This window comes from Euleptes europaea, chromosome 6, assembly GCF_029931775.1.
Source record: "Euleptes europaea isolate rEulEur1 chromosome 6, rEulEur1.hap1, whole genome shotgun sequence".
Taxonomy (NCBI): Eukaryota; Metazoa; Chordata; class Lepidosauria; order Squamata; family Sphaerodactylidae; genus Euleptes; species Euleptes europaea.
The window spans coordinates 52,782,733-52,809,905 of record NC_079317.1 but is presented as its reverse complement, the minus strand read 5'-3'; the positions used below and the strand labels follow the sequence as shown (position 1 = coordinate 52,809,905).

Below are 27,173 nucleotides of genomic sequence, written 5' to 3'. Positions count from 1 at the left end.
GAAACATCTTCTAGTTGAAAGGATATTCTGCCTTCCAAAGAACACCAATTTCTATATTTTACATCAGAACACAAATAGCATCAGTATCTTGCTGGGCACATTTGCAGGAGAACCAAGATGTATTCATAATGTAGCAAAGCTGTTTACAACTAGTCTGAGTCCCCCTATTAATTGTTTTGCACTCACTTGTCACTCCAAGCTCCATTCCATTCTACTTGCCCCCAAGGATTTCTTAACCGCACCAGGTTTATCTTTTTTCCTTTAAAAGTTGTCTTGGAAGAGGAAAAACAAATAATTAATCCAATAAAATTGCTTGGCAAGCATTGTCTTATAGATGAAAGCATAACTCAGAAGGCATACTATCCTTGATTCTGCCCAATCCCACAAACTTTCTGTTGCTAAAAATGCATTATTTATTTATTTATGGCTGTATCTTTGTTTAGAAATGTTCTAACCCGTCTTTCTACTATAAGCAAAACCACTGATTCAATATTTACCTCATCCACTGCTGTCACTGAATAGGCATGACCTTTGACAAGTCCATTAGCCAAGCGCGTCTCAAACAGCATTGGAACAATTGTCTGTAAAATACAACGAATATACAGTAGCAGCTGTATCCTCTATGAGTTTTTTAAAAGGACAGCTTATCCTTCTTTATATTGTGTTTTGTTATAATCCATGCTATCCCTGGTAAACTGTTCCACAGATAGTCAGATTGGGGCAGAGTTTGAATATTTATAATATGAACAGTAACACTGCTATGGGCGGTCATGGGAGGCTAGGTAGAGGTCTCCTAGGAATAGCTGACACAAGGATGAAGTGCAACAGCCTATATTCCCCCCCAGACAGCCTTACAATTGGCAGGGGATAATCTATTAGTGATCCCGGACCCTAAGAGTGTACAGCTGTCCTCAACCAGGGCCAGGGCTTTTTCGGCCCTGGCCCCAGCCTGATGGAACTCTCTGTGTAATTAGACCTGTGCCCTGTGGGACTTGGTTCAGTTCCGTAGGGCCTGTAAGACAGATATGTTCTGCCAGGCCCATGGTTGAGGGCAGTGACAGTATCCATATTGAAGTTGGCCTCCCTTCACCCTCTTCCCCCCCCTTTCCCCTCCCTTTTTCCTGACCATTCCTCCCGTTTTCCCTTCCCTTTTCCCCATGCTGTTTCAATTTTCTTGTGTTGGTTCTTTGTCGTCCATCTCCTCGCCCCCTGATGTATGACATAAACAGAATGGTTGAGTGACAACCGCAGTAATAACACCTCTCCTTGTAGGGAAAAATGTATATGGCGCCATTTATAAATGTATTAACTTCAGTGTTGCTTTAAATGTTTTTAAAATTTATTTTATTTATGTAAACCTATGATGTTAGCCCCCCCTGAGCCCAGTTTCGCCGGGGAAGAGTGGAGTACAAATAAAATTTCTGTTCTATTCTATTCTATTCTATTCTATTCTATTCTATTCTATTCTATTCTATTCTATTCTATTCTATTATTTACTTCCTGCCATTGGGCTACATATATTCTTTCCCTATGCACTCGTCTGCTCACATCCTGCTAGACGTGCCAACTGCAATCCTAAATTGCTCCAGACTGCTTCCTTTGGTTTCCAGCCAAGCAAACAACCTCCTGAAGTGCTGCATCCATCTCTCCCTCCTGCCTGGGTGGGGTGCCTTCCTTTAATCCTCCCAGCATCTCAGGGTGCTTCCTGCTTCTTCTGGGGGCATGCCCCACAGTGCCCCCTGTTCATCTCCTCCATGGAAGGAGGTGGGTACAGGGTTGCTTGCAGGTCCAAGCTGCCATGAACTGGCACAAACACCAATGCAATAAGAATTCACTCCACAGTGATCCCACAGTAAAACTATTGTAAAATTAGGAATAAGTAACAATAGAGACTTACAAGAGCCGTCTTTCCTCTTGGAAAGGAAAGAAATTACTTAATCTTTACTACTCTGCAACATTTTTACCAGTTCTTACACTAAAAATACAAAATGAGTTGGGCCATTGGTCCATCTAGCTCAATATCTACTGTCACTGGCAATGGGGATCTGGTAGGGTCTCATAATTACTAATGATCTCCAGAATACAGATATCAGTTCCCCTGGAGAAAATGGCTGCTTTGGAGGGTGAACTCTATGGCATTACACCCTGTTGAGGTCTCTCTCCAAAACCCTCCCTACTCAGGCTCCACCACCAAATCTCCAGGAATTTTCCAGTCTCAAGTTGGCAACCTTAATTGTTGGCCAGAGAATGTGCTCTACCACTGAGCCGCGTACTGTCGATATTTTCAGCCTAGTGCCATCTTTCAGAAGTTCCAGTTGTTCTATTGGACACATAAAGAATAGAATTTGTGTGAACAGATTTTAATGGGTGGTTGTTGTGTGTGTGTGTTAAGTACCGTCAAGTCTCTTCCGACTCATGGTGACCCTATAAATGAAAGTCCTCCAAAATGTCCTATCTTTGACAGCCTTGCTCAGATCTTGCAAATTGAAGGCTGTGGCTTCCTTTATTGAGTCAATCCATCTCTTGTTGGGTCTTCCTCTTTTCCTGCTGCCCTCAACTTTTTCTAGCATGACTGTCTTTTCCAGTGACTCTTGTCGTCTCATGGCGTGACCAAAACACGATAGCCTCAGTTTAGTCATTTTAGCTTCTAGACTAGAAGTATACAAACCCGAGTTTTGACTAGAGGTTGTTGACTAGAGGTATACAAACCCGAGTTGCCCCATCATTTGTACATTGGGATGAATCATTCAGGAGTGGATCATTCATATTATGCATCATTCGGGCAATTAACAACCCAATATCAGTTTGAGGAGCGCTTCCATAAATAAGTCCCATGCTGTCCTGGGGTAGAAAAAAGGACAGAGAGAGTAGGAAACGAAGGAAATAAGGAATAGGAAGAGAAATTAAAACAGAAAGTGTGGAAAGGAGAGAAAAAAAGCCTTTTGTGGAAAATAAAATAGAAGAACAGCAAGGATAGGCAAAAGAAGCACAAAAACAACTGGGTGTGTGTGTGGGGGAGGTAGTTGTGAATTTCCTGCATTGTGCAGGGGGTTGGACTAGATGGCCCTGGTGGTCCCTTCCAACTCTATGATTCTATGATAATTCCTGTAGTCCCATGCCAGAGGAATTTGTGAATTTTTCAGTTGTACATATTGAAAGAAGTGTTCTAGCACTTCCACTGTATGTTTTGATTTTAATTTTTATTGAATATGATTACACTATTTGATCCAATCTGACACATATCACAGTATCTAGTAATAAGCAGAGGGGATGTGGAATGGAATAGTATAGCCTTATTTTGTCAGATCTTGGAAGCTTAGCTGGGTTGGTTCTTGGAAGGGAGACCCTCCTCTGCAGAGGAAGGCGATGGCAAACCACCTCTGCTTCTCACTTGCTTTGAAAACCCCATCAAGTGGTCACTGTAAGTCAACTGTGACTTGACAGTACTTTACAGACACAATAATAAACATCCTGTATGGATGATGGAAATCACCAAAAAAGATAAAGAAGGGGTCTCTATATACTACACTCTGCAAGTTATGCAAAAAATATGACTTTATAAATTAAACAAAAGAAAAATATTTTAAAACCTTATAAACCAGCATGAGGACTTGGAATGGTCAAGAAGAAACAGAATTTAAGAGAATTTTGGAGAGAATGATGGAGGGTAATTTCTCAAGCTATGTTCTCTATGCCCCTTGCCTGTAAAGGTAACCAGAGACAGGGCTTATTCAGTGGTTGTACCTTACCTTTGGAATGCCCTCCAAACTTAGGCTTTCCTTGCGTCATCCTTAGTCTCCAGGCCCCAAGCTTTTCACTGAGGGGGTTCAACTTTTTTAGTTGTTTTTTTATGATATCATTCTAGCCTAGGGTTGCCAACCTCCAGTTACTAGCTGGAGATCTTCTGCTATTACAACCGATCTCCAGCCGATCAGTTCACCTGGAGAAAATGGCTGCTTTGGCAATTGGATTCTATGCCATTGAAGTCTCTCCCCAAACCCCACCCTCCTTAGGCTCCGCCCCCAAAACCTCCCGCCAGTGGCGAAGAGGGACCTGGCAACCCTATTCTAGCCTATTTTATACATATTGCTTTGACTTGCTAAATGTTGTTGTATGCTTTTTTATGTCCATGGCTAGCTTAATATTGATACTTATTTTTTATTATTTTACTTTGTTGTTTTTATTTTGTGTGCGTCCTTAAGCAGAACTCTGGAGAGGCAGTGTATTATTTTTTTAAATAAATACATACATTTACAAGTTGTCCACATCCTCCACCCAGTTATTCCTCACAGGCCCCAGCTTATGCCCATTTATAGACCGCTTATTGTTTCACATGCATCGTTTTAGAAAGAGACAGTCATATTTCAGCACTGGCAATCTAAATAAAGGTAAAGGTAAAGGTCCCCTGTGCAAGCACTGGATCATTCCTGACCCATGGGGTGATGAATGTTGGACTGTTATATGAGAGATCCTTTATATCCAATAGCCATCTATTGCCAGATCATCCTCATCATGGCACATGTTTGCCTTGTGTTTATTTAATATAAATAGCATAGAATGACCCTTAGGAAAATCTCATGCTCTGATGACTCAGGGCTAATTATGGTTATGAGAAAATTCTTAGCACTTTCTAGAATGTACCTCAATAGAGCAGGCCATGAGTGATCCCCTCTCAATGGCATGCTTCATGATTTTGTACATATCTTTAGGTGCATCCTTTATCTCATAGAATTCTGTCACTCCTCCAGTGAAATCTTCCATGGCCTCTGTGGTGTTGCCTCCTTTCAGAGCCTCATAGGACCCATGAAGTCTGAAAAAGATCAAGAAAACAGTACAAACAATCCTTGCTCTTCTTCTCCATTTGTATAGTTAATATTTGAATGAAAGATTCATAAATCAAGAATTCAAACACCCAAAGTGTTTGTATTGTTTGATTGTGTCCACATTCTTAAGTTTGAAGCTGGCCAACTGAACACATCCTGGCCCAGTGGTTCTCCAGATGAAAGGCCTCAAGGAAACACAAATACTTTCCCAGAGAGGCAAAAACTTTTCCCAGTACATGTACCAGGAAGCAGAGTATCCACATTGTTTTGTAGTGACTTCTTCCTGGGAAACCACACAAGACTGGAGTTATATTACTGCATGGTTAGGGTTGCCAGGTCCCTCTTTGCCACAGGTGGGAGGTTTGGAGGGCGGGGTTTGGGGAGGGAAGGGACTTCAATGCCAAAGAGTCCAATTGCCAAAGTGGCCATTTTCTCCAGGTGAACTGATCTCTATCAGCTGGAGATCAGATGTAATAGCAGGAGATCTCCAGCAGCTACCTGGAGGTTGGCAACCCTATGCATGGTAGGTGGACCTGAGAAATCTCATGAGAAGATAGACAGATCTTCATTATGATATGCATTGGTGGTTACTTGTGATAAGGGTTGTGCCATTTTTTTTTCCGTAGATGTCTCTATTTCAACATAGCAAGTAGGATCCAAAATATATTTACTTTGCATAGGCCTTTTCCAGCAAAGCACTCCAAAATTCATTTTGCTGGGAGGATTTGGTAAATACCAGTTGTTTACCATATGTTGGTAAGCGATCATCAATGACAACTTCCACCCAACTTCCATAACGCCAAAACTGGAAAGTAAAAAAAGAGAAATTAGAATTTAGAGTAGTGAAATATGTAACAAAACGCAGGCGACTATGCCATGTGACCATGAACTGGCTTATACTTTACAGCTGCCATATGGGGCTTGGTTTTATTATTTCAGGATTCATTTGAAATGGGGAAAGAGTACTTAAATAGGCTTTTCATCAGAATATCTGTGTGCTGTGCAGTGCTAAAGCTGAATTATGAAAAGGGAACTACCTTGTCTAAAATCAACAAAACATACCTGGAAGTGAAAAATCCCAGCATAATCTTTTATGAAGGTCTGGTCCTGGGGTATGACCCGGAACAGCAACCTTTCATTCAGGGTCAGACAAGCAATGGCAGCCAAGAACCAACAATCACCTGAGATAAAGAAAAAGGAGCAGGGGAAAAAACGAAATTGTCAGAACTAAGAGGAAAGGGAAAATGTATTCGATGGAAGAATGAGGTCCTCTACAGATAATTCTTTTTTTGTAAAATAGGGATGCCTCTATAACCCTTTAGAGGTAGCCTAGAAAATGCAGATACTTTGCCAGTTTAGCACTAAATAAAGAAATCAAATTCAGTGCTGTGAGTTAAATGTGATTCTCCACCTCCTTGCCAGCTCCATTGTTACCAAGATTTCTACACATAATACTGCATCCATAGCATCATGGGTGACACCCCTTCACTAGTACCCATATACCCAAGTTATAAGAGTTTTCATGTTGGTAAAGTAGTCATATAGTCCCTTAAAAGAAAAAAGGGGGAATGTGTGGATTTAAAAAAAAAACCCTCTTTGCCCAGCAGTACTCTGCTATTTCATATAATTTCTTGACAAGTTTAATTTCTTTTTGCAGAAGTATGGATGCTGCCCCTTCTCCTCAAGTACTAGAGTGTGTGTCTCTAGTTTATTATCCTTGTTTAAAAGGAAGCTGTCATCTACAGAAAAGTTAAGATCCCAAATACAAACCAGGGTGACCCTGTTTAGCAGCCGAGATCCAATGAGATTAGGCTAGCGTGGACCATCCAGGTAAGGGTAATTAATATGGTTAGTTAACACAAATCTAAGTAGTTCAGAAGTGAGGTTTTCATACCTAGTTCTCCTTGACAAATGTCAGTCCTGTTGGCTCCACCAATGATGAAGCGTGGATTCTCACAGATTTCCTGTAGATGAGAAGGAAATTGCTGAGAAAGCAGAAGTTACAATTTTGGAGTAAAATGAATTGTTGCTGTGTTGGCATAAGCCTTCTGTATTTTTTTTCCTTTGTCCAAATATAAAGAGCCTTAAGTTGGATGCAATCTACAAATTTGGTTTTATACCCATATTTGGAAACTGGAAATAAAATGTGTGTGTGTGTGTGTGTGTGTGTGTGTGTGTGTGTGTGTGTGTGTAAAGTGCTGTCAATTCGCAGCCAATTTAAACCTGGCGTGGTTTTCAAGGCAAATGATTAAGCAGAGGTGGTTTGCCATTGCCTTCCTCTGCAGAGTCTTCCTTGGAGATCTCCCTTCCAAGTACCGACTCAGCTTAGCTTCCGAGAACTGACAAGATCAAGCTATACTTTACTATTCCACATCCCAGAAATAAAATACTGTGCCGTAAAATCTGTGCACAATGCCTATGTCAAACATATGCTGTTCTCTGGAGTTTCTGTGTTCTGTAAGCAAACTGTTTCTGCTGAAGAGCAGCGTGAGTGTAACATTTTCTGCCTATTTGGTTAGGGCAGCTGATGGGATTATGTACTGTATGTACTACACCAGCTGATGCCTACGAATATAACTTTTTAAAACAATAGTTTATTTGTATTTGACCTGGGTGCTCAAAGCTTTTGAGAAGCTATAAATAGAGGAGAAAGACAAACAGTAGCCAGATGTTTTAAATAAAAAAACTATTATCACTTTCTCTACCTTTTGTGTGCATCCAGGAGCTCTTAACTTGGTGAATGCATGTAGAGGAGAGCAGGATGGCACCTGCTGAACTTCAGCCTTGATATCTGCTCAGTCAGTAGAAGGTTTGCAGAGAACCTGCATACGTACACATATATGCACGTAGGCTCTGTATGAGAGGTTGGGGGCCTTGCTTTGTGGTGCTTCTATACGTTCATAGGGTTCTGTACAGACCCGCCACTGACTGCATAAAGGTACAATTAGCAAATGCAATCATGCTGCCCCCTACACATATTCTCTGAACATCTAAAGAGGATCACTTTCTTCATATCTTCTTTCTGCATTAATGATAAAAAGTCTGAACCCTGGCTGGTCTCCAAATTCTGGCTGATTCCTGTATCCCCTACCTTGATGCCCCTTGGCTGTATGCCACTCTGTTTTTCTGAATTTCTATTATTAGCATCTTGTTACTATTCTGGCCTGTTATTAGGAAAGTGCTTCCTTGTACAAGATGCTTTGAATGGCTAGTCCAAATCCCAGTTCGAAACAATATCCTCTGTCAGGCAACTGACACAGGACAAGAAGGGAAACAGGCTTCAGCTTCTGCAGCAGCATGAATAACATTGCAGAACATTGTACCTGCTTCAGCTGATTACTAAAGGTTACACAAAACAAAGTAGTAAATTAAAGTATGGTCCAAAGGATATGTTAAAATTGCTGGGCTGTGGGGTGAGGACAGGGAAAGAATCAAGCACCCCTGTAATTTCTCCACAATCAATTACAACCACTCAAACACACTTCGAAAGCAAACAAAAAATGCCAATTGGTTTACAATCACATGTGCCTGCCTGTAACACCTAGTTCGGCCCCAAGAAATAAAAATTGAGTATAGTGTAGTGAATTTCATTAACAGGCAAGGTCTTCCTATTTTAGAGATAAACCTTTGCTATACAAGAGTACTTCTTCTATAGCAGCATAGAAGCAAGCTAGTCCTGCCCTAATTCTAGCTGTCTTTATGGAAATCCACACTGCCATCTTAAGGATAGGGGCGGAGCTAGCCTTGAAGCCTAAAGATAGTAGACGATGGATGAATGTTTCCTGTTTGGAAACTATGCAAGCAAACAAAAACTCCTACCAAATAATAATAAACCACAGATAAATAATTGGATAGAGAGGGGAGGGATAAATTAAAAAATGGCATGAGAGAGGGATTTGCAATGCCATGTGTCATGTTGTAGCACAATCTAATGTGTCTGATCTGAAGGCATCCAACATCCTCCACTGTTAGCAGTGCCACAGTGTCTCTTGAGCAAGGAATACCCTTTTCTGTTTTACTTCTGTTAAAGATTTGGCCATTGGATAAGAATGATGCCCCTACAAAGGGAATGTTTGGGGGCATCACATTGGCCACACATTGGCCACAGCCATACAGTCCTGCCCTGGTAACTATAGTATCTGAAAGAGCCTATAGTATATAATAATGAAACTATCATTTTAAAGAAATATTTATATTGGTTTTTGTGTTGGAGCTGACCAGTAGATGCACACAATACCTGTGTAACATCTATGTTGAACATAGCAATCATAATAAGCATGCTACGTACGTGTGTGTGTGTAGAGGGGGTAGGGTTGCCAGGTCCCTCTTCACCACCGGAGGGAGGGTTTTGGGGCAGAGCCTGAGGAGGGTGGGGTTTTGGGAGGGGAGGGACTTCAATGCCATAGAGTCCAATTGCCAAAGCAGCCATTTTCTTCAGGTGAACTGATCTTTATCGGCTGGAGATGGGTTGTAATAGCAGGAGATCTCCAGCTATCACCTGGAGGTTATAACTAACCAAACTACACCTATGCTGTAAATCACAATGATAAGACAATATGTACATTATTGGGACATTAGTACGCGAGTACATTTCTAATCAAACTATGGATTGTTGCTTTACTCCCATTCAACAGATATATTTATGTATTTACTTTGTATGAGACATTACTGTTAAATGTACAAATTTGACTTATGGAATACTATAAATAAGAGATTTAAGAGTTCTATTGGTTGAGCTCTCATGCTGTGTATATTGTCTTATCACCTGGAGATTGGCAACCATAGGAGGGGGGTGTTAATCACATTTTTTTGCAACAGCAGAACATTGCATGCAATGCTAAGAAAATGCTATTTCCCTGCAGCAAATGAACTAGCATCTGAATGCGGGGCTGCTTTTTCAGCTGGGGGCCTTGGGAGAGAGGGAGGGGATGAGGGTTCTTACATGGCTACCCTGTGGTGACTCATGGGCAGCAGTGATCAAGCCCTGGCTTCAGAGTGGGAGCCAATAAGCATCAGGCTACTCAGGTCTCCCGGGTGGACCAGAAAGCCCAAGGCCTCACTGGTCTGCTCCCTGAGAATTTAAGGAATTGTTGCTGGGGATCGGGCCTCTCAGTCTGTGCTGGCTTCGGAGCACGTGTTACAGTCCCTCTCCCCCCAACAACTGATAACAATATATTAGAGAATAAAAGGTGAGCTCCACCTGGCACTTCAGATTTAAGCTGTCTATTCAGATGAAGCCAAGTCCAAATATACCTTTTAAAAAGTTGAAGGACCAGGATAACCCTTTCTTCTAAAATCCCAGTTTTCTAGATACCCTTTTTATAAACAGTGCTTCCTCATCTTGAATGGCGCATGCTAGCGGCAAAGCATGAAATGTTAAGATATATTTGTCTAAACAAATAGAATGTTGAATTGGTTATATTTGCCAGTATTAAATACAATCAACCTTTATGTTAGATGGAGAGCCTACTCCTACTCACTGGCGGTCTCTTCCACTCAAATTTAACAGGGAGCTTTTGATTGTAGAAGAGGGAAGTATCATTAGCTGGGAAATCTGGATCCTCATACAGAATCTTCTTTTCAAGACATTTCTTGTGGAGCTCATGAAAAGTCTTCTCTTTCACTCCAATGATGGGCTGGTTGCGACTGAGAATAGCAGAATAAATCCCTCCTGGGCTTCCACCTGTTTCAGCAGTCGTGCTAGCATGCTGACGGGGAACTGGTCCATCCTCAGCCTTCTGAGCCACAGCGGCACTGACAGCCGTCGGCATGGAGGTAAAATGTAAGCAAATTTATCAACAGCAACAACAAAAAGTAAGGAAGATTTTGCAATCTGGAAGGAAGTGACAGAAAAAAAGGAAGTCGTGCTGTAAACCGTTTCACCAGCAATGTGGTCGCTTTTACTGCTGTTTGTCTACACACATTCAGAAAAATATATGTTAAGGAATTGCACTACCAAGTTGCGCTCATATCATCCTGGGATTCTTCCTGTAGTCAAAATTCTCATCTCAGCAAGAAGAGGAATTGTTGGGTAACTTTTGCTTCTGGATCCGTGTGCGTGTGTGTGAGAGAGAGTGAATGACTGTGGCATGCTTTGCGAAGGTTGCACTCAGAAAACTAAAAATAAACTCTTAGGGAGGGAGTTGGTGTGGAGGAGGGGTGGGTGAAAGACGTCCACTCAGAGTTGATTCTTTCAGAAGGAACTGAAAAGAATAGGCAGAATTTGAAATAACTTTTCTACCATCATACACAAAAGCACCTTAAATGTATAGGTTGATTGAGGAGCTGTTTTCATAGATCCCCCCTTCTAAGTAAGCATGACTAAATTTTTGTTTCAAGGAATTGACATATATGTAAAAGTCACATACCATGCTTTAAAATATTTAGACTCATGTATATGCATTTTAGCAAAACTGAAGTATTATGCAGAGACAGCAACCAACAATTAGATAAGTCTTGAGAAACTAATTAATTAATTAGACTTGTATCCCGTCCTCAATCCCCAGCCAAGGCTGGGCTCAGGGCGGGTAACAGCAAATCAGCAACAAGGAGTACAATAAAACCATAACACATCTTCCATTAAAACTATTAAGAACACACAACAATATTAATAAATAGAACAAGATGACACTTACTCAAGCATAGAAGCTGCTGAGGGCCCAGCAGAACAGTCACTGCCCCCACATAATTGATAAAACGTAATTGATTGTGCCATCATGAGAGCTTTCAACCTGCGTCCCCCTCAGAAGGGCTTCCACTTGCTCACCTGACCTCTCCCTATGATCAGCAGCAGTGGTGGGAGCAGCCCATCTAAAGGGGTTCAACTATTGCCTTAAACGAGGCAAGTGAGCTGGTGTGGTGGTTGCTCCTTAGGCGAGTGAATGGCAGTGGCCACAGGAGCAGTCCCTGCTACCGCTCATTCACCCAATGAAGAAAATCAGTGGGTGGACAGCAGCCATTGTTATTCAGGCAAGCAAATACACATAGACTCACTTACAGGAGATAAAGGAAGACAAATAAATGAGTCCCAGGGATAGGCATCATTAGGCAGGTACCAAATCCTCACAGCCTGGGTAAATCTGCCAGTTTTCAGCAGCAGGGATCACTGTTTGCCATCTTTTTTTTCTTTTCTTTTTTTTTGAGGGAAAGGCTCCCCCCCTTGCAGAACTGGGCTGCCCACATCTCCTCCCTCCTTTGCCATGCATGTCACCACTGTCATTCTCTTCCTCCTCTCATCTGCCAGATTACCAGAGGCAGTCAGTGGTAGCTGCTCCACGTGACTGTCCACTTAGTTGTTCAAGTAAACAATGACGCTGCAGGGAACAGCAAGAGCAGCCACCAAACAAGGGAGAGGACAAGTGAATGATGACACTGCTTTTCCTAGTGGCAGCAGCTGCTCAGTTGCCTCGACAGGTGATTGAGAACCTATGGCAACTATGAGCAGCTTCACTGTTTTCTTGCTTGCCATCCGTATTTGTGTCATGACTATGCCAGGGACCCACCGGACAACATCTTATCAAGAGCTGCTGCAAACTGGAATGGGCCCTGTTAACCAACTTTGATAGAAGAGAGTTTGAACACGTGGAGGGATGGAATGAGTTTCAACACTTCTAAAATGATAGCTGTCATGAACCCCTGCTGAGCCAGCCATAGTCCTCTGAGGAGGAACTGGACTAGGGTTGCCATTTGCCTGCTATTTGCTAGCAAACTCCCACCAATGCTCCCCCCCCCCTCTGCTTGTGCTCAACTGAGTGGTGGTGGAGGGGAATGGGGAGGGGGAAAGAATGTTGGTGATGAGTCAACATCATTTCTGGCTAGAACCCAAGATGACTTTGGCAATGTTCTAGGTATCTTCCTGATCTCTATGTTTTTTATCATAGAGATTGGTTGAAATCCTAGAGCGTTGCTTATGTAACTTCTGGGTTCGAGGCGGGAAGTAACATTGGTGTGTCACTGACATCCTTTCTCCCATACCCTACCCCCAAAAGTCTCCAGAGGGTTCCAGGCATGTGCCTAGCAACCCTAAACCAGACAAGCTAGAGGAAGACAGTCTGAGGAGGGCCAAAGGTCTCAGGCACACCCCAGTATCATCAGATTCCCTTCAGATCCAGAATACCCAGCTCTCAAGACAACAAACGTAGAGCCTTTGGTTCGGACCTTGCCTCCAGGGCCTTCAACAGACACTCCAGATCTGGTACAACTATCCATCAACAATGACAGGCCAGGCCCTGGACTACCAGGCTGTGCCTCAAACCAGCAGGAATAGTGGAGACAGCAGCTCATACAGAAACAACTCCACAGAGATGCAGTGCCAAATTTGCAGCCCATGTTTCAGCTGTTGCCATACCATCACTCCAGTGAATTTAATCCTTTGCAGTATTCTGGCCCAATTAAGCACTGGCCAGATGAGTCCTAGATGCCATCTTCAGAGCAGGAAGGGCTGCTTCTCCCTCAGTCTATTGAAGTCTTGATCTGACAAAGGACTATTGCTGGTTCAACTAGTTCACAAGGTTCCAGCTCTTGTGCTCTGTTGCTCCAGACCACCAAGCAAGTCCCAGCTCTCAGGGATTCTCACTATGGTGCCTGGAGACTAGGGTTGCTGACTTAAAAATACCCATAGTGCAATCCTAAGTAGAGTTACATCCTTCTAAATTGGGTGTAACTACTTAGGATTGCACTGTTAGTTTGGGGTTGCTAAGGGTCTCAACCTTTTGCTTATCTCTTTGTTTTCAGGCTTTTTTACATCAGTAATTGTGTATTCAACATTTTTCTTCAGTTATGTAGATTAGGAATTTATTCTTAAAAATGAAAAGTATTTTGACAAAAGTTACCCTATAGAAATTTTGAAGATCACAGGCTTGGATCCAAACTCCCCTTTCCATGAGCACAAGAAAGGGGAGCCATTTCCACTGATTCCCTCTTCCTTCTGCAGAATTCATGCTACATCCAATACCATTCCCAAATGTTTCCTTTCTGGCAGTGCAGGTCATGAGAAATGCAAAAAAGATCTATCCCAGGAGCTATATGAAAGTTGAGTTTCTTCAGATCCAATCAGTAATATTCTGCAATATTACGTATTATAGAAATAATAAATACTGATATTGAGGGATATGGTAGACATAATTACTTGCAAGCTTTTCTCTATCTTGGATATAAAACTGTGAAAATGTACATTTTGTACATTTTGCACAGAGAGAGATGGAATCTGATTCATTCCAACGAATTAAATAAATGAATTTTAGTATTAATCTGCAATCAGTCTGACCAATTGCAAACATTTGAGGAATGATGTAATCGTTGCAATCTTTTGTATAAAAGGCCTGCTAATGTATTAATCTCAAAGTTTTTAACAGCTGCTGCATGGCAACTGCCACCCCCTTTCCCAATTAAGTCACACTTAAGATTCCCAGAACCTATGAAGGAAAAAAAATCTGGAAGACTTGCATCTGTTCTCTAAGATCTCTTCAAAGCAGTTGTCTCAGGACAGGCTGTTCCTTATTTCCTCACTCAGCTTTGTTTGGGGTGGGGGGTGGGCAACCCCCTAGAATTAATCAGGAAGGTCTGGCTCCTAGGTTCCCTTTGGACTCACTGTAGGCACTTTCACTCATGCAAAAGGGGGGGGGGAGTGATTGTCAACAGTTCCCCCCCCTATGAGGTTTCTGGAGGTTCACTAACCCATGGGAGAAGGCAGGAAGGTGCCATGCCACTCTACTTCTACCTCATAGAGTATATAATAAAGATTTTGAAGCTATTTGGCTTTCTTGTGCTTTATTTTCAACATTTTTCTGTGTGTGCACTGGAACTGATGAAAAATGAACGCAATAGCGCTCATGGATACAGATTTTCCCCTCCTTCCTCCCAGAAACTGATGGTGGACCCACATGAACAAAAAGGCATGCCACATGGGGGCAGCAGTTAAGAGGGGAAACCAGGCAAGATCATTTCAATTTCCACCAATAGCGCTTCCACTGGTACAAGAGGCTGCACTGTGCAAGAGCAAACCTGGGGTAATTTCCCCCAGTTTTCCCCTTCATACTGCAGGCCCCAGATCATGGTCTTTTTTGTCCATAGGGGTCCCACAATCTGCCCCATCAGTTTTTTGGAGTCTCAGAGGACTCCTGGGGGAACAGAAACATAGGAAAGATCAGCATTCATAATTGCCTTCTAACTTCATAGGATCCAAATGTACAATGTTTATATTTTATACCCAGATTCAGTTTTCCATTGAGGCCGAAATTTGTTATTATCAGACATACAGAGCTCTTTTCTGGCAGCAATGCAAAGGGAAATACTAGAAGACAAGTCAGCTTGGTGAGCAAATTGCTATGTGAGTATTCCAGAGATTTAGAATTCTGCAACCCATCAGTAATTTCTGGCTACTTGCCTCTTCTGTTTGATTTTGGTACCAAAGTTTCAGAATATTTGAAGCTTATTATTAGCAATTTTACGTTCATCAACTGGCCCCACGTTGAAAGAATCTCCTGTGGCCAAACAGCTGTAAAACTATTTATAGACAAACCAACTGGAGCTGCTATGAAATCCGTCAACATTTTTTCCATGTAATATTTTGACACTGCCTCATTCTCGCCCTATGAATCTGATGGTACAAATGATACCCTAGTGCAAATATTGTCATTTGGCATGGACAGTTGTTGTAGTGTGCTGCTTTGAGGCCAAGGCTGCAATCCTATACATATTTATTGAGAAACCCTATTGAACTCCATAGTGATTTCTTCTAAGTAAACATGTACAAACTCAGTCAGTGCAAGCTACAAAACAGGCAAGACTAACCTTCAATGCTGTAACAATGCGCACCCTCTGAAATTACATAGAACTCTTCATCATGTGACAAGAAAACACCTGGATCCTATTGCAGTAAGAGGTTGAGCATGTTAAAAAATACCATCAGTTAGTTCTTATCAGGGCAGTGTATCATATATAAGTTGAAGATGGTCAGGCTGTTTGATCCTATGGACTGACTTTCATAGCAGGGATTTGCACAACTACAACTGAAGGAAGATCTTGTTCTTGAAAACTTTAACAAAACTAGGCATCTATACTGAGCTGCCATGAAAAACCCTTTACTTTTACCTTATACTTGTGTGTGTGTAAAGTGCCTTCAAGTCGCAGCCGACTTATGGCGACCCCTTTTGGGGTTTTCAAGGCAAGAGACTAACAGAGGTGGTTTGCCAGTGTCTTCCTCTGTGTAGCAATCCTGGACTTCCTTGGTGGTCTCCCATCCAAATACTAACCAGGGCTGACCCTGCTTAGCTTCTGAGATCTGACGAGATCAGGCTAGCCTGGCCCATCCAGGTCAGGGCACCTTATACTTACAATTGAGTATTACAGTGTTATGGTGGACCCAGAACACATGAAGCTGCCTTATACTGAATCAGACCATTGGTCCATCAAAGTCAGTATTGTCTACTCAGACCGGCAGCGGCTCTCCAGCGTCTCAGGCAGAGGTCTTTTGCATCACCTGCTTGCCTAGTCCCTTTAACTGGAGATGCCGGGGATTGAACCTGGGACCTTCTGCATGCCAAACAGAGGCTCTACCACTGAGCCACAGCCCTGTAGTTCCTACTTGCTAAAAATGTGCATCATTTGCTGAACAAATGGGCCAGAAGGGGCATTAACTTCTCCCATAGTCAGAATACAAGAACTGTCATGGATCAGACCAAGAGCCCATCTAGTCCAGCATTTTAACAGTGGCCAACCAGTCAGATGCATCTGGAAGTTCACAAGAAGGTTATGATCATAGCAATGACCATCTGGTATTCAGACGTTCCATTTTGGCATCACAACTAAATAAAATGGCTAATAGTTTCTAGACAGACACCTGAGCCCAGTACAAAACCAAGCAAGAGTACTTGTATATTGTTCCAATGACTTAATGGGCTCCCTTTAGTGACTGAGTCTTTGAAGTCTCTACCAACCCATTTCCAAACTGTCCTTTATAACCACATGAACTGAAACGTGGTTTGAAAACAAATTCAGCTCCTGTGCTACAGGGCATATACATTAGAAAAGCAGAATATGCTCTCCTCAAAATAGTTTATGGCAAGGAGTAAGTGGAAGAGACGCTTAACATTCCTTGGCCAGAAGGTTTGTATGGATCAATTACACTGAACATTTTAAAATGCAGGGGTAGCAGTTTACTCCGACTTGAGGTTGGTTCTGCCAGACATGCACTCTACAGAGAGCAGGGTGAGAAACATCAGCTGATGAACTAAGTGTTCTGAAAGCACCAGGAGAAAATGTCTTTCAGAGCTGTCACTGCACAGGGAAGCCCGTTGATATTGTCTCTCTATATTTCAGGAACTTGTTGCCTGAGAATGCAGTACATTCATTTTGAAGCAGACATTTTTTGCACAAGGCCTTCTTCTCTTCTTCATGCTCAAGCCTTGAAGGCAGAAAGCTAAGATTGAGCTCTGAGCAGGTGAAATAACAGTGAGAGTTGAAGCCCATTAACATTTTATTGAAAATCATAAAAGAGAAGCAGTCTATGTAAAACCACTACCTTTTATGATACAGAACAGGAAGTGAGGCTAGATAGGGCTCTGTATGCCAAATGGCCAAATGCATATAAGACCGGTCAATGGAGGAAGCCATAACTTTTAAGAAAAGACTGGAGACCTTTATCAACCTAGCTAATTTGCTTGTACATCAACTCCAAGAATGAGAGCAATGCCCTCTTCAGGCTCAAAACATGAAGGGAAAGGAATTCAGTGGCACCAAAATATTCTTAAGTAAGGGACATCTATTATGTTCTACATGCTACAATGATTTGGACAACTTTCTTTTAAAAAAGGGACATCACTTACAGCAAGGACAGGAGGGATGATACAGGAACTGATCTGTCTAGCCTTGATAGCTCTACTGCCCCTTCTGAAGCACCAGTGTGCTTTGTACAAGGGAACATTTGTCCTCTACTTCCACAAGCAACCCACTTGAAATTCATTATTTGGCTTCTTGGGTTTGCTGTTGTAATGGAAGCACTGGTGGCAGAAATTAGAGAGGCCAAGTTAACTGATGAACTTTGATTTCTCTCCATAGATGAGAAAAACATGCTTTAGCTATATGGAGAAAGTTCTCCATACATAAAGTTGTAAGTAAGTTACAAAAGTAGTCCACGCTAATATTTCTTCTGCTCATACTAGTCTTACAGGTCAAAACTGGATTTGGTAGAATATGTTCTAGGCGGTTCCCTTTCCTGGGACATTCATGACACCAATGAGATAATTCACAGTGGGTAGCCGTGTTAGTCTGTTTGCAGTAGTCAAGTGAGCTGTGGCTCACGAAAGCTCATACCCTACCAGAAAATATTTTTGTTAGTCTTTAAGGTGCTACTGGACTCTTGCCCTTTTTGACTACCAATGAGATAGTAAGCTGAAATATAGAACAGAAGACTTAATAAAATATTACGTGAAAGCAAGAAATCATGGCTAATTCCACATGTTGTTGCCTTGAATTGCAAGGGGAAATTTAATCTACAGACTCAAAATCCTGGGAACAAGCCATCCTTAGCAAAGCCCTGTTAATCTCAGCCCTTTAGCATCCCAGTAGGCAAGGACCACTATCAGTACAAACACAGACTCGAGGACTTCATTGATTCAAATTAAATAGTTTATTGAGTCACTAAAGCAACTAAAAGGAAGTGGGAGAAATAAATAGTTACAGAAAAGTGTATTGGATAAATGAACAGGGTCCTCAATAGATGGCAAGGTAGGCAGAGAAGAAATGAACCATTAAGCATTGCAAAGACAATAATAATAAACTAAAATAATTCAACCAAAGCAGACTTCATCCATTGACGCTGAAGCCATTCTTATTTCAAGTAGCATTTGCCTCCCTAACATCTTCCCACCCTTCTTAAAACCAGATTTCTAAATTTAAGTGGGATTATATTTACCTATAAGAAGCTCAATGACCAGCATAGGACCCTGAAGGCAAGCAGACCATGAAGGAAATGACCACCCCACTCCTGGACCTTTACTACCTTTCCATGAGCGGCAGTGTTACTGGAGTGGTACCAGAGGTGGGAATCACACTTTTTGTTTACTCACTCCCTGAGGAACATGTCTGTGTTCTTGTAATATCTACCGTTTCCCCCCAAAAAACAGAAGTTGGACTGCTCCTTACAGATTGGCTCGCTTCCTGGAAACTGTTATGATTATGCCCTATCACACATCTGGCCCTTGCTGCATTCCATGTCCTAGTTCCCTCACACCAAAGCATTTTAGAATCTTCAAATGATTATTTTCAGGCTGGGGGCCTGAAAAACCATACATTATGATTATACTTGCTCACAGTTCTGGGACATGTTCCTGTGAAGTCTGATCGCAGGTAGCATCAGTTGCAATGCATCAGAAACAGCTTGAATCATCTCTGTGGTCATGGTAGTTTCCGGAATCTACCTGCTTGCTTTATTCCATGAGTATTCCTTTTTAAAACTATGTGTTAGTGACACTAGATCCGCAGGCAACTTGTGAGGTTCCTTTTGTGGGAATCTCTATCTTGCAGCATTCGGTTGGCACACTACTAGCCCAGGCAGCATCTGTAAACACTGGGTCTCTTCATCTTCCACCAACTGCCACTGTTTACACAAGCCCACAGATTTCATGTCAGGAAAGTACTTTTACAATCATTCAAGTAGTAGCAGAAGGTTGTCACTCATGAAAAATATTTTGAATCTTATTATGAATTTAATAGAAACCTACAGACGTCCATCCTGAGAGTATGTGACTTTGGTCTATTTAAAGGAGGTCCAATTGGGGAAAAAAACAAGCTAAGTCGACCCAAATCATTGGGTTAGATCCCTTGAAGCATTTCTGCTGACAGAAGGGGCTGGTGATTTTTGCCAATTTCCCCCTCCTGCTGAAGACATCTGAACCCTCTCCATGCTGAGGGGCATGCAGGGGTTCATGGTTTATCCGCCTTGCATGAAGAAAAGGTCCCATATTCAAGGAAGGGGATCTCCAGTTAAAAACACCAGGTAGTAGTTGATGTGAAAGACTCTCGAGAACTGCTGCCAGTCAGAGAACAGTGATTTGTCACAGTATTATAAAATAGATACATGCGTTTAAAATAAGCTGTTCCTGTGGGGATGGGGTCCCATCTTCCAGGAGAAGCATTTCAGGGGACAGTGGAAAGCCAGAAGCAGGGAGTTTGTGCTCTGCAGACATAAATTCTTCAGTTGGTGGGAAATTTTAGTGGCATCCAAGCTGCTATTTCATACACTTCTCTGAAGCCTCAGTTTATCTTCTCACTTGATTTCCAACTCCCAGTCAATGCTAACATTTAATGAAAGCTTTTTTAGGGTTAATACAGAGCTCTTGGCATCATATGTGAAAGCCACTGCTTTGTCTTTTCCATCTGAATTAAAAACAAACAGATTAAATTCAGTTTTACATGTTGTGAAGTTACATGTGAGTGTTACAGGGTTGTTAAGAGAAAAACCCTACCAAACCCCCTTGGCTCTGAGGAAAGATCTTTAGGGATTAGTTCATCAACTAGAGAATAAACTGCTGCTGTTGTTGAATATTGCTCAAATGGTGGTACATTTATGAAACAAAGTATAACTGAGCTAGTTATTGAGAAGCAGGCATACAATTAATGTTTCATTCTATTTAATAATACTGACCCACAATTAACATTCTGTCTTTGTGAAGTTGTAGGCCATGACCAGGTGGCAGTTTGTGTTACATTGTGCACGTGGTAATGCTCAGCTAGCAGCACAATAAATATCCTGAGGAAAATTTAGTACCTCTTTCCCCTAGAAACCCCCACACTTACTGCAGAAAGCTAGTTGGTCAGACTACATACCAGACAGTAATCATTACCTGATCAACTGATGCTCCAGAGTGGGATAACTGAAAGAATGCCATAGCAAGACCTACTTCAGGTGTTGTTATAACAGTGTGGTTGCCTCTGGAAGCCCAGACCACAAGGATATTTCTGTCTTCCCTTGCTGGCATGGTGACATTCAGTCCAAATCACGTGGGGAGCTGCTTGATTGAAGTGACTAATTATTTGGAGAAGTACCTGTGCAGTACAGTTTCCTAGCAGTAACCCTATCAGCAGAACAACAAGTGAAAGGCCAAAAAGCAGTGTGGACGTTGCCCTTCTCTTGCTTACCGTGGATTCTGGCTGTCACAGAAGAAGGTTGCTTTTTAATTCCCAAAATCAGTACTTGTTCAACTACACATTTTGTATGGAACTGGCCCTTCTCATCTGCACACCTTGGGAGAAGGAAAAAGCAAACTTGAGGTATGTATCAGTACTACTGCTCTTTCCACTGTTTTCTTCAAAGAAGTCTTTTTTGTAGAGAACTATTTATTAGTTCAAGGCATGTTTTGTGATGGAAGAGGTTCTGGCTTATGGTGTCAATGGAATGCACCATTCTTAGTTGTCTGCAGTAACATGATACAGCCCATGTAACTCAGTCCAATGAAGAACTAAGCTTCCCGCCGCCACCACCACCTCTGTCCCACCACTGGGCAAGACTGGGGGTGGGGTTGTGTTTTGGGAATTTTGAGGAATGCTTGCAAAAACTCAAACTGGGGTTTTGTGTGCTTGCAAGAAAAACTGGCACAACAAATATAAACTAAGGCAAGCAGTGTGTGTGTGTTCAACCATAATTAAAAATATACAAACACTTCTATCCATACTTCACAAACTTTATCTTGTTTAAAAGAGTTAAAAAGAACTTGTTACTCATTACCTTAGAACTACTTACAACAACCTCAAGTTTGTATTTTTGATCTTCTATTGCCCATGCTGGGGAGGCTGGAGTTGAGAGAGCATGGCTTACTAAGAGCACCTGGCAAGCTCAGTGCAGATAGATGAGATCTGAACTGAGAATGTCCTCACTGATGGCTTACAGCGCATTCCTGAGCCTCTAGGGCGAAAGCCCTTAAGAGGCCAGGAAGGTGCCGTGCCGGCGTCCGGGCAGCCAATGGCGGCCTGTACACCAGCGGGAAGTTCTGGATGCCGGTTGTGGGTTGCTGCTGCAGCAGCGCCATCCTGGGACACCGCCGGACCCTTCCGTCAGAGTCCAAACACCGGCAAAGGCTGCGCTGGCGTCCCAGGAGGCTTTTCCGGGGCGTAACAGTGCCGGGCTGGGGGCGGGGCTGCTTTTAGGCGACCTCCAAAGCTGTTTCAGCCCGGGAATGCCCTCTCTCCCCCCCCCGAGATTCCACCTCCACTTCCATGCCACCTATGTGCTGAATTCCTAGAATAAGACCATCAGCCTAGGATGCTAAACACCTTCTACCTTGGCTCCTCCCTTCCTCCAGTGCACATTACCTGGATGAGAAGACATTCTCATGGAAGGTGAACTTCCTGAGCAGGAACTGCATCTTATGGAGATACTGGAACGAATGGCCATCATCCAGGTACAGCTCACCTGTTGCAGATTCCTAGACATACCAGATTAGCAGCAGGTTAAACACAGTTAACAGGATTCTGCAAAGTTTAAACAAAATTAAAAGAACAATAAAATATCTGCCTGGGTTGGGTAGGAGTGGGGAAGCAGCAATTTTCGGCAGAGTCCAAGCCAAAATCTCTAAAAAGACCAGCATGAATGCTAAAGGCATGATGGAATGCTTACCTGTGTTTAAAATGGGCAATGGGTGGGGATGTGGAAAGAGAGAGTCAGCTAGCAGGAGATGTGCAGCTGAGGAGAGGCTATGACAAGTTTTGCCAAAGACGTTGTTTCTGGAAGCCAAGGAACAAGGAGGAGGAAGTCATATATTGAATTGGGGGGGGTGATGGTGGGGCAGGGGAAAGGACTTTGGTACCTGTGACCTGGAAAGTCAAACTGAAGTAATTTAATTATATTGCAGAAATTAATGTATAGCCTTGTGAAGGAATCCATAAACTATGAAGTTGTCTAGTTTACAGTATAACAATTTAGTGACCTGGCAAATTTTATTTATACTCCACTTGTCTCACTGAATTATGAATCAGGATATTCTTTTTTTATAGTCCATGTGTCTGGTTGAATCCATTTTTAGATATGAACTACACATTATTCAAGAAAAGATATGTATTTTGTACATATCTATATAAATCAAAAGAGCTGCCTCCCCCCCCCAAAAAAAACAGGAAAAAATTCAAAATGGGTATAAAATAAGAACATAAGAAAGGCCCTGCTGGATCAGACCAAGGCCCATCCAGTCCAGCAGTCTGTTCACACAGTGGCCAACCAGGTGCCTCTAGGAAGCCACAAACAAGATGAGTGCAGCAGCACCATCCTGCCTGTGTTCCACCGCACCATAAATTTAACAGTCTGTATAAGATATACATTTCAGAGTACCTTATAATCTAGGGCAGCATGGAGTTCATAAGGGACATCTGTCATCCATTCTGTAGATTTTCCAACAGAAATCTTTAGTGGTATAATAGTTCCCCCACGCTGAATCACAGGAATCTGAAAACATTAAAGAGAGCTTTAAGAAGAACCTAAAATATAATGGGCCTCCTTTGAATGAAGATCAAATAATGAAACATGGTTCATTAGCATGCTCCTGTGTAACTGTTGCTATGCCACTAAAAGTAGGACATATTTTTCTGGAATAGTTAACCAGGGCCAATTGTACAGATGCCTTATATTACGGGGGAGTTAAGTGGGTGTATGAGTCAAGAGGCTGGGACAAAGAAGCATTATTTTGAGGTACATCTCAACAGACTTAGGTGGATGTTGTAATGTGTAAGAGAACACTAACAGCTTTATATCAATTCAAATTCTGCTAATATCAGATGATTCATACACCACACTCCAGTGTTTTTTCACGATCAGTTTATTCTTTTATTTTGCAGTTTTAAATAATTTTGAAAAAAATTAAAGGAACAGCAATGATCAATCCTTGAATGAAATTATGTACACAATTCTTCTTTTTAAATGTCTATTATTATATTAAAATCGCCTGCTGTAAAATATTTGTCATTGGATTATCTCCTTAATCAGCTACCCAGGCAGAACTCTTAGGTATATACACCCCCCACACACACACACACAATCTCTCTATGCCACTTTTCCCGTTGGGGTTGCCAGGCCATGCCAGGTCACCAGTGGGAGCTTTGGGGGCGGGGTATGAGAGGGCACCAGCAGTTTGTGCTATGATGTCCCTTCTGGGGAAAAACTGGAACTGAAGTCACTTCACTTAAGAATTGCAGAAACTCTACGGTAAATCCATACAGCAGGGTTCCCCAACCTTTTTTGAGCTTGTGGGCACCTTTGGAATTCTGACACAGGGTTGTGGGCACAGCCACAAAATGGTTGCGAAAGGAAATGGAGTCAGCCTCAAAAAGTCAGAGAACAACTGTAATAGTAACTGTCGAAGGCTTTCACGGTCAGAGTTCATTGGTTCTTGTAGGTTATCCGGGCTGTGTAACCGTGGTCTTGGAATTTTCTTTCCTGACGTTTCGCCAGCAACTGTGGCAGGCATCTTCAGAGTAGTAACACTGAAGGACAGTGTCTCTCAGTGTCAAGGGTGTAGAAAGAGTAATATATAGTCAGAAAGGGGTTGGGTTTGAGCTGAGTATTGTCCTGCAAAAGTATTGTCCTGTAAGTATCAAGATAAGGTGCTAATGAGGGTATGGTATGTTAATATGGAACCATTGTATCCTGAAGTGATCTGTTAATGTGTGTAATCCAAAACTAATCTGTATGGCTATTGTTGAATGTTGTCTTTGTCTGGAGGTTTTTCAGGGCAGGAAGCCAAGCCTTATTCATTCTTAAACTCTCCTCTTTTCTGTTAAAGTTGTGCTGATGTTTGTGAATTTCAATGGCTTCTCTGTGCAATCTGACAAAATAGTTGGTAGAATTGTCCAGTCTTTCAGTGTCTTGGAATAAGACCCTGTGTCCTGTTTGTGTCAGTCCATGTTCAGCCACTGCTGATTTCTCAGGTTGGCCAAGTCTGCAGTATCTTTCATGTTCTTTTATCCTTGTTTGTATGCTGCGTTTTGTGGTCCCGATGTAAACTTCTCCACAGCTGCAAGGTATACGATATACTCCTGCAGAGGTGAGGGGGTCTCTTTTGTCTTTTGCTGATCGTAGCATTTGTTGTATTTTCTTGGTGGGTTTAAACACTGTTTGCAGGTTATGTTTTTTCAAAAGTTTCTCCATCCTATCAGTGACTCCTTTAATAAATGGCAAGAATACCTTTCCTATGGGAGACTGTTTTTCTTGAGTTTTCTGATTTTTGTTTGGTTCAATGGCCCTTCTGATTTCATTCTTGGAGTAGCCGTTTGCTAGCAGTGCGTGATTTAGATGGTTAGTTTCTTCCTTGAGAAACTGTGGTTCACAGATCCGTCTTGCACGGTCCATTAATGTTTTGATTATTCCTCTTTTCTGTCGGGGGTGGTGGTTGGAGTTTTTGTGTAAGTAGCGATCTGTGTGAGTTGGTTTCCGGTAGACCTTGTGACCTAACTGAAGGTTTGATTTACGGATGACAAGGGTATCAAGAAATGGGAGTTTACCCTCAATTTCCTTTTCCATGGTAAACTGAATGTTTGGATGGATATTATTAAGATGGTTTAGAAAGTCCATTAATTTTTCTTCACCATGGCTCCAAATGGTAAATGTATCATCTACGAACCTGAACCAGACTGTAGGTTTGTAAGGTGCTGATTCTAATGCTGTCTCTCAGTCCAATAGCTGGAGATCTCCTGCTATTACAACTGATCTCCAGCCAACAGAGATCAGTTCACTTGGAGAAAATGGCTGCTTTGGCCATCGGACTCTATAGCATTAAAGTCCCTCCCATCCCCAAACCCTGCCCTCCTCAGGCTCTGCCCCCAAACCTCCCACCAGTGGCGAAGAGTGGCAACTCTATTACAGCACCTACCCCTCCAGTAATTTAAGATTACTTAGGAATAAGAAGAAGTAAGGGGGGGGGAGAAAATAAAAATATAATCATATTTTAAAATGTTACAGAGGGTTTTTTTGTCTGGTGCCAAGATATGGTCAACTCGGTGTCAGTGAGTCTCCCAGTAGATATCTCTTTCATGGGTTTGTCACATATCCTTCCTTCTTAAAGCTTTTTTCAAATGTAGCTTTCTTTTACCAGTAGAATTCTTTTTTTTTTTTTTTGCTGTCAAGTCACATCTGATTTATGGCTACCCCTGTGGATGTTTCCAAGGGAGGAGATGCTCAGAGGAGATTTGCCATTGCCTGCCTCCACGTCACGACCCTGCTATTCTTTGGAGGTCTCTCATCCAAATACTTGCCAAACACATGACCCTGCTTAGCTTCTGAGATCTGATGAGATCAAGCTAGCCTGGGCTATCCAGGTCAGGGCACCAGCAGAATACACTAGACTATCAACTGTTCTCTTTTCTCCTCCCTTCCAACAGTACTATATTATCAAAACACATTACTAATTTAGGTTAATTGTTCTGATTGGTGACAATTTGGAAGAAGTGCCCTCTTTTTTCATTTGTCAAAACAACTTACACTATTCAATGTTACTGGAATCTTCAGTGTGCCTTGACCTTCCAGCCTTCTAAATCTTCGAAAATCATACCAGATCTGTATTGCAAGACATATAGGGAAAAGGAAATTGTATGACTTACCGATTTATATAGTCATAACTCATCTTCTTGCCTTGCTCAAGCTTGTCATAACATAATCTATATTGAATCCATAAATACCACCACACACAAAAGCAATAGAACAGAAAATCATAGTATTGTCAGGGGACTCTCCAGTCTATGAAAATCTTATTGTTCTAAACAAACCTTATATTTCCTGTAAAAACTAGCAGAAGACACCCCAGCAGAGAGCTAATTTCATAACCTTGGGGCAACTACAGGTGTTCTTACCTCCTGCCTATAGACCTTAACAGAAGAGGAGTTTCATAGGAACTGCCTCTTGAGGCAGAAAGATTTTAAACCATGAATAGCTTTTTATTCGATTACTGCTACTGGGATGTACTGTTATTTTTGTAGGCCCTGATTAGTCAATTATACCTATTCCAGAAATGCCTAGCAGAAATTCTGTTTCAATTACATCAAATGCCTAGTGTTTCATGTATAAAGGCCAAACTAGAAGCATTATCCAGAGATCGCTGATCAGATTTCTCACTTAAAAAACAACAACTGCGAATGGTAGCTGCAGCAGACCCTCAAATTTGGGTTGGCACTCAGAAACTTATTTTAACCCTTTTCCTGCTGAATAATGTTTCCAGTTTAAACTGCGCCTCTAGAACATTTGTCCCATGACATATTACATATATGTTTTCCTTGTGTGGTAAATATCTCAAGGTGGATGGGTAGGATGAAAAGGTTAAAAACTCCCTGGCTCTACACCATGGTTCTGATCTTAATTCGTTCCCCCCAGTATTT

The 27,173-nt window shown here is 42.0% G+C and overlaps 2 protein-coding genes across 2 annotated transcripts in view; both read right to left on the bottom strand.

Moving 5' to 3' along the window:
* The window catches only part of CAPN3 (calpain 3), a 31,153-nt gene extending 20,450 nt beyond the window's left edge, over positions 1 to 10,703 (bottom strand). Inside the window, exons 1-8 of the mRNA XM_056851088.1 lie at positions 10,304 to 10,703; positions 6,718 to 6,787; positions 5,886 to 6,004; positions 5,495 to 5,628; positions 4,642 to 4,810; positions 2,710 to 2,841; positions 498 to 581; positions 187 to 272 (exon numbers count right to left, since the gene is read on the bottom strand). Of these exons, the coding sequence (XP_056707066.1) occupies positions 187 to 272; positions 498 to 581; positions 2,710 to 2,841; positions 4,642 to 4,810; positions 5,495 to 5,628; positions 5,886 to 6,004; positions 6,718 to 6,787; positions 10,304 to 10,594 (1,085 nt within the window). The 5' untranslated portion in view covers positions 10,595 to 10,703. The remainder of the gene's footprint in view (positions 1 to 186; positions 273 to 497; positions 582 to 2,709; positions 2,842 to 4,641; positions 4,811 to 5,494; positions 5,629 to 5,885; positions 6,005 to 6,717; positions 6,788 to 10,303) is intronic.
* Positions 10,704 to 20,024: 9,321 nt separating this feature from the next.
* The window catches only part of GANC (glucosidase alpha, neutral C), a 32,528-nt gene continuing 25,379 nt past the window's right edge, over positions 20,025 to 27,173 (bottom strand). Inside the window, exons 21-25 of the mRNA XM_056851896.1 lie at positions 26,284 to 26,358; positions 23,143 to 23,256; positions 22,131 to 22,243; positions 20,961 to 21,064; positions 20,025 to 20,198 (exon numbers count right to left, since the gene is read on the bottom strand). Coding sequence (XP_056707874.1) covers positions 20,089 to 20,198; positions 20,961 to 21,064; positions 22,131 to 22,243; positions 23,143 to 23,256; positions 26,284 to 26,358 — 516 coding nt within the window. The 3' untranslated portion in view covers positions 20,025 to 20,088. The remainder of the gene's footprint in view (positions 20,199 to 20,960; positions 21,065 to 22,130; positions 22,244 to 23,142; positions 23,257 to 26,283; positions 26,359 to 27,173) is intronic.